The 11326-nt window shown below is 54.5% G+C and overlaps 1 protein-coding gene across 1 annotated transcript in view; it reads left to right on the top strand.

Annotated features, from left to right (window-relative positions):
- The first annotated feature begins 257 nt into the window (after positions 1–257).
- The window catches only part of LOC139013592 (neuroendocrine secretory protein 55-like), a 47899-nt gene continuing 36830 nt past the window's right edge, over positions 258–11326 (top strand). The window contains exon 1 of the mRNA XM_070419693.1: positions 258–1354. Coding sequence (XP_070275794.1) covers positions 584–1312 — 729 coding nt within the window. The 5' untranslated portion in view covers positions 258–583 and the 3' untranslated portion in view covers positions 1313–1354. The remainder of the gene's footprint in view (positions 1355–11326) is intronic.

Genomic DNA, 11326 nt, shown 5'->3' with positions numbered 1-11326 from the left:
TAACCTGTGGCTGGATCGCTTGCTCCTTGGCACCCGCCACCCCGCCCTCTCGCTTCCCCCAAATCCGTTCAAACAAGGTTCCCTCCTGCCACCTGCCGGCCCACTAGGGTCTGCGCCACAGACTCGATACCGCTGCGCGCAGCTCGCGGGGAGGCGCCCCCGCCTCCTTACTGCACATGCCCGGCAGAAGTCCGGGCGCGCAACTTTGCAGAACCTCTCCACCAGTCTCTCCTCGCCTCAGTCTCCTCTCTCCTCTCCCAGGGAGAGGATCTGCGGAGGCACCTCCCCGAATCTTAGACTGCAGAGTCTGAGACTTCGAGAGAGGAGCCTAGGAGGAGACAGACTTTCCCCCATCCCTTCCTTTTGCTCAGAGGCAAGCAGAGGCGCGGAGCTTTAGAAAGTTGAGTGGTCAGAGCGGTGGGTGCTCCCTTTTTGCTCTTACACCGAGGTGGGGCTGGGACCTCCAGACCCAGGTTCTCACCTCGTAAGGTGCACCTTTTTCGGCTCTAGCAGCCAATGCGCACCGGAGCCGCTCTCTGCAGAGACAGAGAGCGGGCCAGCTTCTTGGTGTGCGCTTAAGAGAATGGATCGCAGGTCCCGGGCTCACTGGCGCCGAGCTCGCCACAATTACAACGATCTGTGCCCACCCATTGGCCGCCGAGCAGCCACTGCGCTCCTCTGGCTCTCCTGCTCCATCGCGCTCCTCCGCGCCCTCGCCACCTCCAACACCCGCGCCCAACAGCGCGCGGCTGCCCGCCGAAGCTTCCTTAACGCCCACCACCGCTCCGCCGCTCAGGTGATCCCCGAGCCCCCAAATTCCGACTCGGATCAGGAGGAGGCAGACCAGGACCTGTCCCGCCCCGAGTGCCCTGACTACGAGGAAGAGTTCGACTACGAATCTGAGACCGAGTCTGAATCTGATATTGAGTCTGACATCGACTTCGACACCGAGACCGAGACCGCCCCCACCACAGAGCCCGAGACCGAGCCCGAGGACGAGCGCGGCCCCGCGGCGCTCAGGCAGAGAGCTTTCGGCCAGTCCCTCACCCAGCGCCTCCAAGCTCTGCGGGTGCGCAGCCCCGACGCCTCCCCGACTCGCTCCCAGCCCCGCAGCCAGCAGCCCCGTAGCTCCAGAGAGGGGGAGGAGCCTCGCCCCGGGCCCCGGGACCGGGACCTGAGGGACCCCGAAGAGTCTGAGAAGCCCAAGGAGAAGCAGCAGGGAGGCGGCTGCAAGCCCAGGAAGCCCACCCGCCGCGACCCATCCCCGGAGTCCCCTTCCAGAAGGGGACCCATCCCCATCCGGCGTTTCTAATGGAGGACACGGTCCAGATTCTCCTTGTTTTCTTTGATTCAGGTAGGTTGCCCACCGGGGAACTGGGGAGCCTGGGGTGGGTGGGGGAGCAGCGGGAAGAAGAGAGGGAGAAGGAAATGCAGGTTGGAAAGGCAGGTTAGGAGGAAGGCGGGAAGATAGCGGGCTCAGCTAGCCAGCCGGGGAAGTGGGAGGCCAGAAGGACTGGAAAGGACTCCCCAAGGCGCTCAGGTGGCCAAAGGCTTGTTAGAAGTCGGGTGCTCCTCACACCCCACTGGAGACAGCCTGAGGTCTCCGAGAGCTGGGAAGGGCTACCCGAATCTCCCCAAGGCGCCGGAGGGCGCCCGGATGGCCAAAGGCTTGTTAGACGGTGGGTGTACCCCGCTGGAGACAGCCTGAGGTCTCCGAGAGCTCGAAAGGGCTCCCTGAATCTCTCCAAGGCGCCGCAGGGCGCCCGGATGGCCAAAGGCTTGTTAAACAGCGGGCGCACCTCGCGCCCCGCTGGAGACGACCTGAAGTCTCTAGGACGCACGACTGAATCCCCGGTGCGCCCCAAATTTCTAACTGCACACCCTACAGGCACGGGTAAGTGACTTGTTTTCTGCGCTTTTTTCCCTCCTAGAAAGACTAATCTCAAACCAGTAGGCTTTAGCGGGCGCCGGAGATGTGGTTCTGAGGTGTGGTTCTGAGGTGCGCGGGCCAACTTTCACAAAGCCGGAGCAGCCGCGCGGTAGCGACAGTGTTGCAATGTGCGAAAAGTAATCAGCCCGCGATTGGGTGAGAAGTCCCGGAGACAGCCGGCTGCGGGCAAGGCGCGCGCCGCGCTTAAGACACTCAGGGCCAAGAGCCCAAGTCCCGGCGCTGCCAATTTGGATCCTCAGGATCCTTGGTGCCAGTGCCCTGCGAGGCTGTTCGCCAGTCCTGGCCGCACCACTCATCTCCGGCCGCTCGCTGGGCGGGAGCCCGCCGCAAAGAGCGTGCGCACCTGCCCGGGCGCCCTAGAGCCGACTTCTCAGAGCGGGAGGCGGTTCCCCGCGCCCAATACCGGTACTTGGAGGTCAGGCAGAGAAGGTAGAGGCGTCTCGGGGGGTGCCTCTACAGGCTACCGGGGTTGGTGGTGCGGGCTTGGTCACGTCGGGGTATCGCCAACCCTTTGGCGCAGCTGTTCCGGAGGCGGAGCCGGGTGCAGCCTGTCTGGAGAGGTCTTGGGCTGTTGCGCAAGGCTCTGGAGGTGAAAGAGAGGGCTGAGACCCGCGAGGTGTTCGCCTGCGGAAAGGTAAAGCGGACAAGAAACGGGCTGGGACAGGGGTTCACACTGATCATCAGGATACTCTACAAACAGTCCCCAAAGAGCGCGGCACCCGCCGAGCTGGGGAAAGGTTTTTAGATCCGAGGCAAGTCTCTGGGCGATCGGCCCAGAGGGGGAAGGGGCCGGCGGCTTCGGCAGCCTCGGGGAGGGGATGCGGCGCACACCGGCCATTTTCAGCTCGGTGGGGCCAAGTTTGGAATCTAACCTGGAGTTAAAGTGCCCTGATGTCAGAGCACAAAACTGGCCGCAGTCTGGTAACACATCGTCGGTGCGGTAGCACATTCCTCGCCAATCCTGGGGGGGAAGACCGATAAGAGAAATGTATTTACAAAACCTCTCCCGACTTGGAAACCGATCTTTTCTTCGTGCGCGCGCGTCTCGTTTTTAGGTGCCGGTTTGGACTATAATGATGGGAATGATTTGGGGGAAAGGTGAAGCGGTTTGAGGCTTGAAAAGACGGTCGGGTTCTTAGGCTCCACGAAGAAAAGGGTGCGGCCAGAAGGACCACTTTCGGTGGTCTCCTCCCAGGGAAGGGGGCACAGAGCCGCGGGACTTGGTTATGCGCGGCTGCGCCGGCGGCGCGGGCTAATGACTGCCGGCTGCGGTTGTGGTTTTCACTAGTAAATACCAGGCGGGCAATTTGTCAGCCAGGGGCTTCCCCGCGGCGGCGTGGGAGTGTCCGAAGCCAGGAGGCTGCCGTGGACTTACAGGAGGGTCGGGTCCTGCCGGCCTCGAAAGAGTGGAATGGCCTGAGTGAGAGGAAGCTCCCTGAAGTTGACATTCCTGCTTAAACAGTGGTGCTGGGTCCTTTCGGTGGCATTAAGTGTTGTTGTTTTTCCCTTTGGTAGCGTCTTAGTAGCCTGAGCTTGTTAAGTCTCCAGTAACAAGGCTGCGGCCCGGCTGGCTTTGGGCATGGTTTTCAGTGTGGGGGCTGTTTTCACAGGTTGGGGCATCTGGGTTTTCAGGTTTTCTGCAGAGTCTGTTGACTTGTTGCAGGATGAAGAGATTTTTTAAAAAGTTCTCAGTGCCTAACCCATCCCTCCCACCCTAGTCTTAGTCTGTGTGTTTTTTTAAACAGAAAGTCAGCATGTGGGGTGCTGGCTTTCTTAACTGTAAGCTATGTACAAATGCATTATTGGGGTGCCCCCGTGTCATCTAGGAACACACAAATAGTTCTGCCATCTTTCAGACACTCCTTTTCACAAACTGTGAAAACCTGTTACCCACCCCACACTTCCTCCACTCACTTCCCCTCCCCCAACTTCCTCCTTCCATCCTGGCTCCTGGGTGCAAAGGCCATTAGGGACCACACAGAACAATTGAGGACTATGCCAAGCCCCTGGGAAAGCACCCAGGCACCCCCAAGGAGAGGGGATTTTGCTACACAGACACTCAAACCTGAGCCACTTGGGGTCAGCTGCCTTTCTTTTCCAGATATGTTTCTGGCAAGTTCTCCAAGCATTCCCAACTCAACAGTCTCCCAACCGCCCTTTGTCTCACCCTGCAACACTGGTTAGCATATGAATGGGTTTTGCTTGCCCTTTCAACTTAGGTGGGGCCAGCCTGGGGGGGAAATTCTCCACAAGTGCAGACCATGTAGTTAACCACATAGGTGAGTTACCAGCCAGTCATATTTCAGAGGGAGAGAGGAGAGAATAAAGTTAGCTAAATGTGATGGTATGCTCCAGTATATAGGGTTTTTTCCTTTACTACATTAATCATTTGCTTAATGGAAATTTGCTTTTTCTTTGACAAAGCTGCTCTTATAACTTTCCAAGTTGGAAAATCATGTTCTATGATTTGAACATATGTAGCTATGTTCAAATATTGTGTGGTACCAACAATCTGTTGTAGGCTTCCTTCTAAAAGTTTGGCAACTTTTCATCTATGTTTATCAGAATTCGTGAATTGGGAATTTTGAAGTTTGGAACTGTGTAAGATAATGTTTCTTTAATGAGCTAGAAGTTCTGCGCCCCTCCCCCCCACCCAATTGCTTACAGCCCTTTGACCCTTTAGCCCTGGATCTTAGCAGCTGTGATACAGGTTTAATGAAGAAAGTGGAAACTTCAGTGTAAGAGTGAGGTCTTTTTTAAAGAATCCGCATGAATTTTACTTAATGTGTTTGTATTATCGCTGCTCTTCACGCAGAGGGAAGCTATTGAAAGGAAACAGCAGAAAGCACGGTGGTGGGGAAAGCATGTCTCTTAGCAGAAAACAAATCACTAAAATCAAATGAAGCTTCCAGAGGCGAGTGACGTTACAGCCCAGCAAAAGGGATGAGTCTCGAATTAGGTCTTTAATCCCCAAGTTCCAGAATGAAGGATGCAATTCCTAGTCCTGCTCTTCAGGGCTTGACGTTACGTATGCCTCTTTCTAAATCCTGGTGCCAGAGGTGGGCAGTGAAATCTCAGGTCTGAGGCCTGGTCCCAGTCTGCCCAGTGGCCCGGGCTCAGACCCAGCACCCCTCTGCCTCAGTTTCTTCACAGGGAAAATGAAATCTCTGAAGGAGATGCTCCCGGCATCCCTTTCAGCAGAGTTCCCCAGTTTGACTCTATCAATAATTTTAAAATTAAATGGAACAAAATTTTTTTTCAATGTTTGATCAAATGAAAAGCACCAGTTGTGAAGAAATCTATGTTGTGTTCATCTCATTTTAGTTTGTCAAATCTGAGTTTGAACTGGTGGCAAAATGCTTTCAGGAGGTAAGTTAGAGAATACAGAATTCCATGGTGTCCCATGACTAACCTATGAGAAAAGGGGGCAGATACTAGGTGTTGGTCTGATGTGTGCTTGTCGTCCCCCTGTCCCCCTGCCCCCCTCGCCCTCCCAGCTCCTGTGTCTGAGAACAAGCCTTTCAGAGGGGGCGGTGTGCGGGCCATGCTGACCACGAGTCTTAACTGACCACAGGTGTTGAGCACATTCTTCAGTAACACCTCTCAGAGTCCTGACTAGACTAGGCCTGAGAAGCCAGCTCAGAGGCTGCAGCCAGTTAGGATAAACCAATTTTCTCAACCTTTTTCTTTTTCATTATCACTCCCTCCCAGGAGCTTTTTCAGACATTTCTTCTTAATTTCGCCTTTCCCATGAAATTTAATACAGACAGATACTTCCATATGCTATACTGTTTGTTTCTGTACTGCAGGACCTGGTAATGACTAAGATTTTTGCACGGCCCCAAACCAATTCTGCCTCTATTACCAATGCATGGGTTAAGCCAGGAAACTGTTTTTAAAAGCTGGTTATGTCAAATTAAGTGATTTAACATTTCATTTTTGTTTTCTATTTAACTTTCTTTTTTTTGCCACATATTACAAGGCTATACAGAAGGTGAATTTTACTGATGCTTGTTTTCCCTTTTTAAATCTGTTGTTTTTTCCCCAAAGCCCCTGTACAGATGCTGGTACTAGTGCCTAGTTAATTCACAAGGCAGAGGAGCCAGAGTAAACAGCTGAGTGACAGTCCTCCCGAGGCCACGAGTTGACAGCACTCAGCCCATAGAGACAGGGCATCCGAGAGGAATCATACCACCTGCACGCCAGCTGCCAGCTCCCTATCCCAGGGTAGAATTGAGGAGGCTGCCTTCCTGGCTGTGTGTGTGGACATGACCAGCTCTTATTTTAGGATGAGCATGCTACAAGTTTACAGCTATCAGAAAGGCCAGAGTAGATAAGACTGGGCTTTGTGGACAGAGAGGGTGGGTGGTGGCTGTAATGTGGGGGTAGATTTGAGGATGGCAAAAGGAAAAGGTTTGAGATTGAGTGGGGTGGGGGCAGGTACAGAAAACTGGAGGATGCAAGGAGACAAGACCACCAGGGAGGAACAGCAGATTTGGAGATGGGTCCACAGCCCACAAATGCCAGGGCTCTCCAGAGTAGTCTGAGAGAGAGACTGGGGGAGAGAAGGATTAGTGGCAGTCTTCAGAGGGGCACTGTCAGCTCAGCATTTGAGAGAGCATTTTGATAGGCAGAGCGGCAGTGGAGGGCCACTGGTGGAGGGTGCTCAGATGTGCTACCCTTGACCTTGCTTTCCCCAATTCTCTTACAGACCTGGCCCAGAAATTTCAATTTCTTGGGTGCAGTGGAGTTTCCATACATGTAGCTCAACTGCTTCAACCAAGCAGAAAGGTTTAAACCCTAGGAAATCTTGTTTTATAGTTCAAATCTCAAATCTTGGATTTTTAGTTCATAGAGAGGCCCTGCCTCTTAAACTTGCAGAGTGGGGGGGGGGGGGGGGGGGGGGGGCGGCGGCACAGGGCCAAGGACTGCCAACCAGCTGAAGAGGACACAACTGTCCTCCCCCCAGGCAAGAGCTGTTTTCTGAGTGCCTGGCTTATGTCGCTGTCTCAATTAGATTTCATCAGGAAATTCACTCTAGGTAATTGGGGTTCTGCTCAAAGGTGAAATATACCATTCCCCTTACATGCAAATTATGGTGCCCAGAAGCCCCCAGGGTGCCTGGAATTTCCACCATGAATTACGGAAATTTTAAACAGAGCTTCCACTAAAGCCAAATGTATCTTCCAGGATTCCCTCTCACCATCCCAACCCCTACTTTGCCCCCTTCTCAGTCCCCTTCCTGTGGCACTGTTCATCTTTTCTGCAATGGCCACTTCTCCCCTCAAAATTCTCTGCTGCATCACCAGGGAGCCTGGAGATGCCTGGACCGCTGCACCAGCACGGTGGTCAGATGACAGCCTCTAGCCCAGCAGCAGCACAAGTGGGTTAGCCCCTCCAAGATGCGGGCTGAGCTCCCAGCGGGGAGCTGACGAAGGGATCCACATTCTGTGTGGGAGACCCCGTCTCTGGGCTCCAGCATGGGGCCTTTGAATCCGAGTAGATCAAGTCTTCTCCCAAATCTGGATTCCACTGTCTTTAAATCAGCTCCCACCCCTCATCCATTCGAAGCATTTTCCCTTCAGTTGGCATTTGCCTAAAACAGCCTGGTCACACAGACCCTTCTGCAGACAGCAATAGGCTGCTGCTGCTGCCTCCACCGGCCAAGGCTGGCCGAGGAGGTGCGGGAAGGTAGAAGGAGGGATGCAACATGTCTTAACTGAACAGTAATTTAATTGAACAGCTTCAAGTCTTATTGCTACTCAGTCAGCACTCAGAAAACACTAGTCACTGGGAGCCTAAGAAACGTCATAGTCACCTGAATTCTCCTTCCCACCTTCTCTCCTTGGCCAGTTCCTCACAGCTGGTGAAGAGGCTCTCCTTTTCCTCATTGGAAAGAAACCCACTGATAACTAATGACCTGACGGGGCTGCAGAGCTTTTCTGCAGTGCCTCCCCCCCCCCCCCCCCGCAATGCCACAGTTAGGAGGAAATGCCACCACCCAAAACATGCTTTTCCTGGCTTCTGCTCCCTTCCCTCTTGCCCACCTCCACTCCCTGGCAAAGGACCCTCTTCCACTACTTTGCTTTGGCTTGCTTGGATACAGGGATGAACTAAGACAGAAAATTGGCAGGTCCTTAAAATTTGGATGTGCCTCGTGCATTTGGCACTAAGAATCCCCAAATGTATGTTAACAGCTGTTTGCTGATTACACGTGCTGGCGTGGAGGTGTCAGTGTAGTGGTAACACTGAGTTTGGGAAGCCCAGGGTGCCCCCTGGGACCACCAAGGAAGGGGCCATATCCTTGCAGGTGGTAGTGGTGCAGTTCTTTGCATCTGGGTTAGTTATTTACAAAAAGTCAGCCAGTTGCTACCTATGGCACCTGAGCCATTCGAGGAGTTTAACTGAGAGATGGTGGTGTCTCCCATTCTCCTTCAGTAGCTGGAACTCAGGAAACCCTCACCTGGATTTTGACAGCCAATCCTTTCCCTCCTCTGATGGACACAGCACTCCCTGTAGCCTTCCAAGTCATACCCTCCCTGAAGGGACAGGGCCCAGACCCTGGCACGCAGCTTTGGTCCTTCACCCCAGCTCAGCCAGCTTTCAGGAACTCTAACCAGCCTGTCTTGCCGGCCAGCTCCTGAGCTACGTGAACTGACTTCTCCTCCTCCTCATCCCTATGAAATATTTACCTCTTTCCTTGATAGAAAACCATCCAGACTTGGATAAAATCACAGTGGCAGATCCTAAAAACTCACAGGTAGTCCCATCAATCAGAGCAGCCCCAGTCAAGCCACCAGCTGACCGCCCCCAGCTCTTACCAAACCAGCTTCCTCCGGTCCCTGTGGCCAGGCTCCCAGCTGCCTTTTGAGTCAGCACCTTAAACATCCGGCCACACTTCTGATCTGCAGTGGAGTTTCAACTCTGAGCCCCACTCACCCAAGAAATTGGGGGTTTCAGAGTCTGGAGTCACTACAGAAAAGTCAAAATGGGCAAAAAGACACATCAGAATTCAATACTGGACTTTTTTCTTTAGTCCTAATTTACCTTTAAATTAGGGTGATTTCTACTCAAGGCTAAGGGTTGTTTCTCAGCCTATAGCTGTAGTTTCAACCAGGGGTGGGGGTGGGGTGGGTGGGGGGCAGTTTTGCCCTCCAGAGGACATTTGGCAAAGTCTAGACATTTTTTGTTGTTGTGACTAAGGGGATGCTACTGGCATCTAGTAGGTAGAGGCTAGGGATGCTAAGCATCCTACAGTGCACAGGGTTGTCTCACAACAAAGTGCCCGGCACCAAATGTCAACAACACAGAGGCTAAGAAAACTCTGTCTAGATTAGCTGAGCTGACCAATTCCTCCTCTGCCCTCTGATGTAGGCCCCCAGTCCCCTCCTAGCCTCTTGCTGTGCCCTCTCCAGTACTGAAAGCGTTTGCGATTCTGTCACCAAATGTCTCTCTCCCCTGGAGGGTATTACCATCTGATCTGTGACTTCATGTCCTAACAGGGATGACTGTCACTTTGAATTTGGGGTCTTTACCTTTCTTCTAAACTTCAGACCCATCCTCCACAACAGGCTGTAAAAATCTCCACCCACTTGCCCATCCTTCCTTCGCCTCTGCTGTCTAAAACCAAGTCAGCTCCGCCATTTTGGCATCTCCCCCCCAGCTCCTCCCTGACTTCCCTTCCCCACTCCTGTCCCATCATCATCCAGGTGCCAAACGTTGGCCCCGCCACCTCTCGTGCCATTCTAGCGGGTCCTTTGGGCTCTCTCAAGTCCCTTCCTTCAGCCTTGCTGCTTCCTCCACAAGTTGTGGGCCTCCCTCCTTTAAAGGTCACGACCAGACACAAGCCCCCCATGTCCTCTTCCTCCAGACCATCCTCCACGTTGCCTCCGCCCTTCCTAAAACTAGCCTCAAATCCGCACTCGGACAAAAAAACATCAGCACTTCCATTTCCTACCAAAAGAGCCTCAAAATTGCTTGCTCTGATGCGTCATGATATCCTGGAGACCCATCGAACTTTTTCCAACTGCTCCTCCAAGACCCCACAGGGTGGGCTGCCCTCTCCACCCAGCCCTGCCCCTTGTTCCCAGCCATCTTTGTTGAGCGCCAGCCAACACCTCCCATCCCCCACCGCCTATGCATACAGCAAGCCCTCTGTCCCTCCTGGGGAGCTCATCTGAAATGCCATTATCTTCATCAAGACTTCCAAGGTCCCCCCAGTTGGAGATCTTTTCTTTCCTGTCTGTGTTGTTTACCCTTTAGAATGGAGATCTGGCCCAATCTTTATCCCCTCAAAACATGTGCTCTCCACAGGCTGGAGATGCCTGGACCCGCTGCACAAGCATGGGTCCTGCTAAAGAACCAAGGTACCAGAAAGAGCGAGGAACAAAGGGGTCCCGCGGGCCCATGAGCGCGTCGAACAAAGGGACCCTGTCCCCGTTCCTTGGTGAACAGTGGTCTGGGCGAGAGCGAGGCCTCGGGAGTGCAATCATCCTTTGGGGGCCCCATCGCGCGGCCTCCCTGGCGCTCCAACCCCAGCATCTACTAACCTTGCTCTTCGGCAGAGCTCAGCATCCCCGTCTCCCCAACTCCTTATCCATCGGGGCTGCTCGTGTGCACGGGGCGGGCAGCTCTCTGTCCTCGGGGTCCTGGCCGTCTACCGCCAGGCCCTGGGAATCCTCGCCCCCGCCCGTCCCGTGTTGGGTGTTTGCCCACCGCTCTTAGTGAGCCCGAGGCTTGGCCCCTGTGAGCCCGACCTCCCCTCCCAGCCTGGTGAGTTGTGGAGTCGGGAAGAATGACCCGCGGTGCCGGCTGACCTCGTGGCGTCGCAGGCCTGACCGCCATACCAACCGCTTCCAAGCACCCCAGCAGCACAACCTCTTAGGGCGTTCCAACTCGGCGCCCCCTAAGGGACCTCCCACTCATATCCGGTTTCCGGTTCGAAGCCCCCTGCTCATTCGCCAGGCAGCCTTGATTGGCGTGACCCCAGCCCAATGGCTGACCCAGCGCTGGGGGTCGAAGGGGAGCGAGTTGACTGTTGGGACCCAGTTGGCACCTTGAGTGAGTGTTCAAGTGGTTGAGCCATTGCGCGTGGGTGTAGTTGGCCGAGGTTTGGACCAAAGTTCAGTGTTGGCATCTGGAAGTGTGTAGACCCCCTGAGCCGAGATGATACCTCTGTCGGGGGACCCAAACGTTACCCAGGGTTGGGCTCTGTCTGTGTTCCTCGGCGCAGCGCGGCCCCGCCGGACGGCAGACGAGGGGGCGATGCGCGCTGTGGCGGGGGTCTTCTCACTCTGAAAGGGAAGCGTTCGATGCAATGAGATTGAATTGTGAGTGGTTCGCCCGCCCGCGGCGCGTCGATACAGAGATCCAGGC

The sequence above is a fragment of the Myotis yumanensis genome, unplaced genomic scaffold (assembly GCF_028538775.1).
Source record: "Myotis yumanensis isolate MYYU_CA2020_CCGP unplaced genomic scaffold, mMyoYum1.0.hap1 SCAF_7, whole genome shotgun sequence".
In the NCBI taxonomy this organism is placed as follows: Eukaryota; Metazoa; Chordata; class Mammalia; order Chiroptera; family Vespertilionidae; genus Myotis; species Myotis yumanensis.
This window is presented reverse-complemented; position numbering and strand designations above follow the sequence as displayed.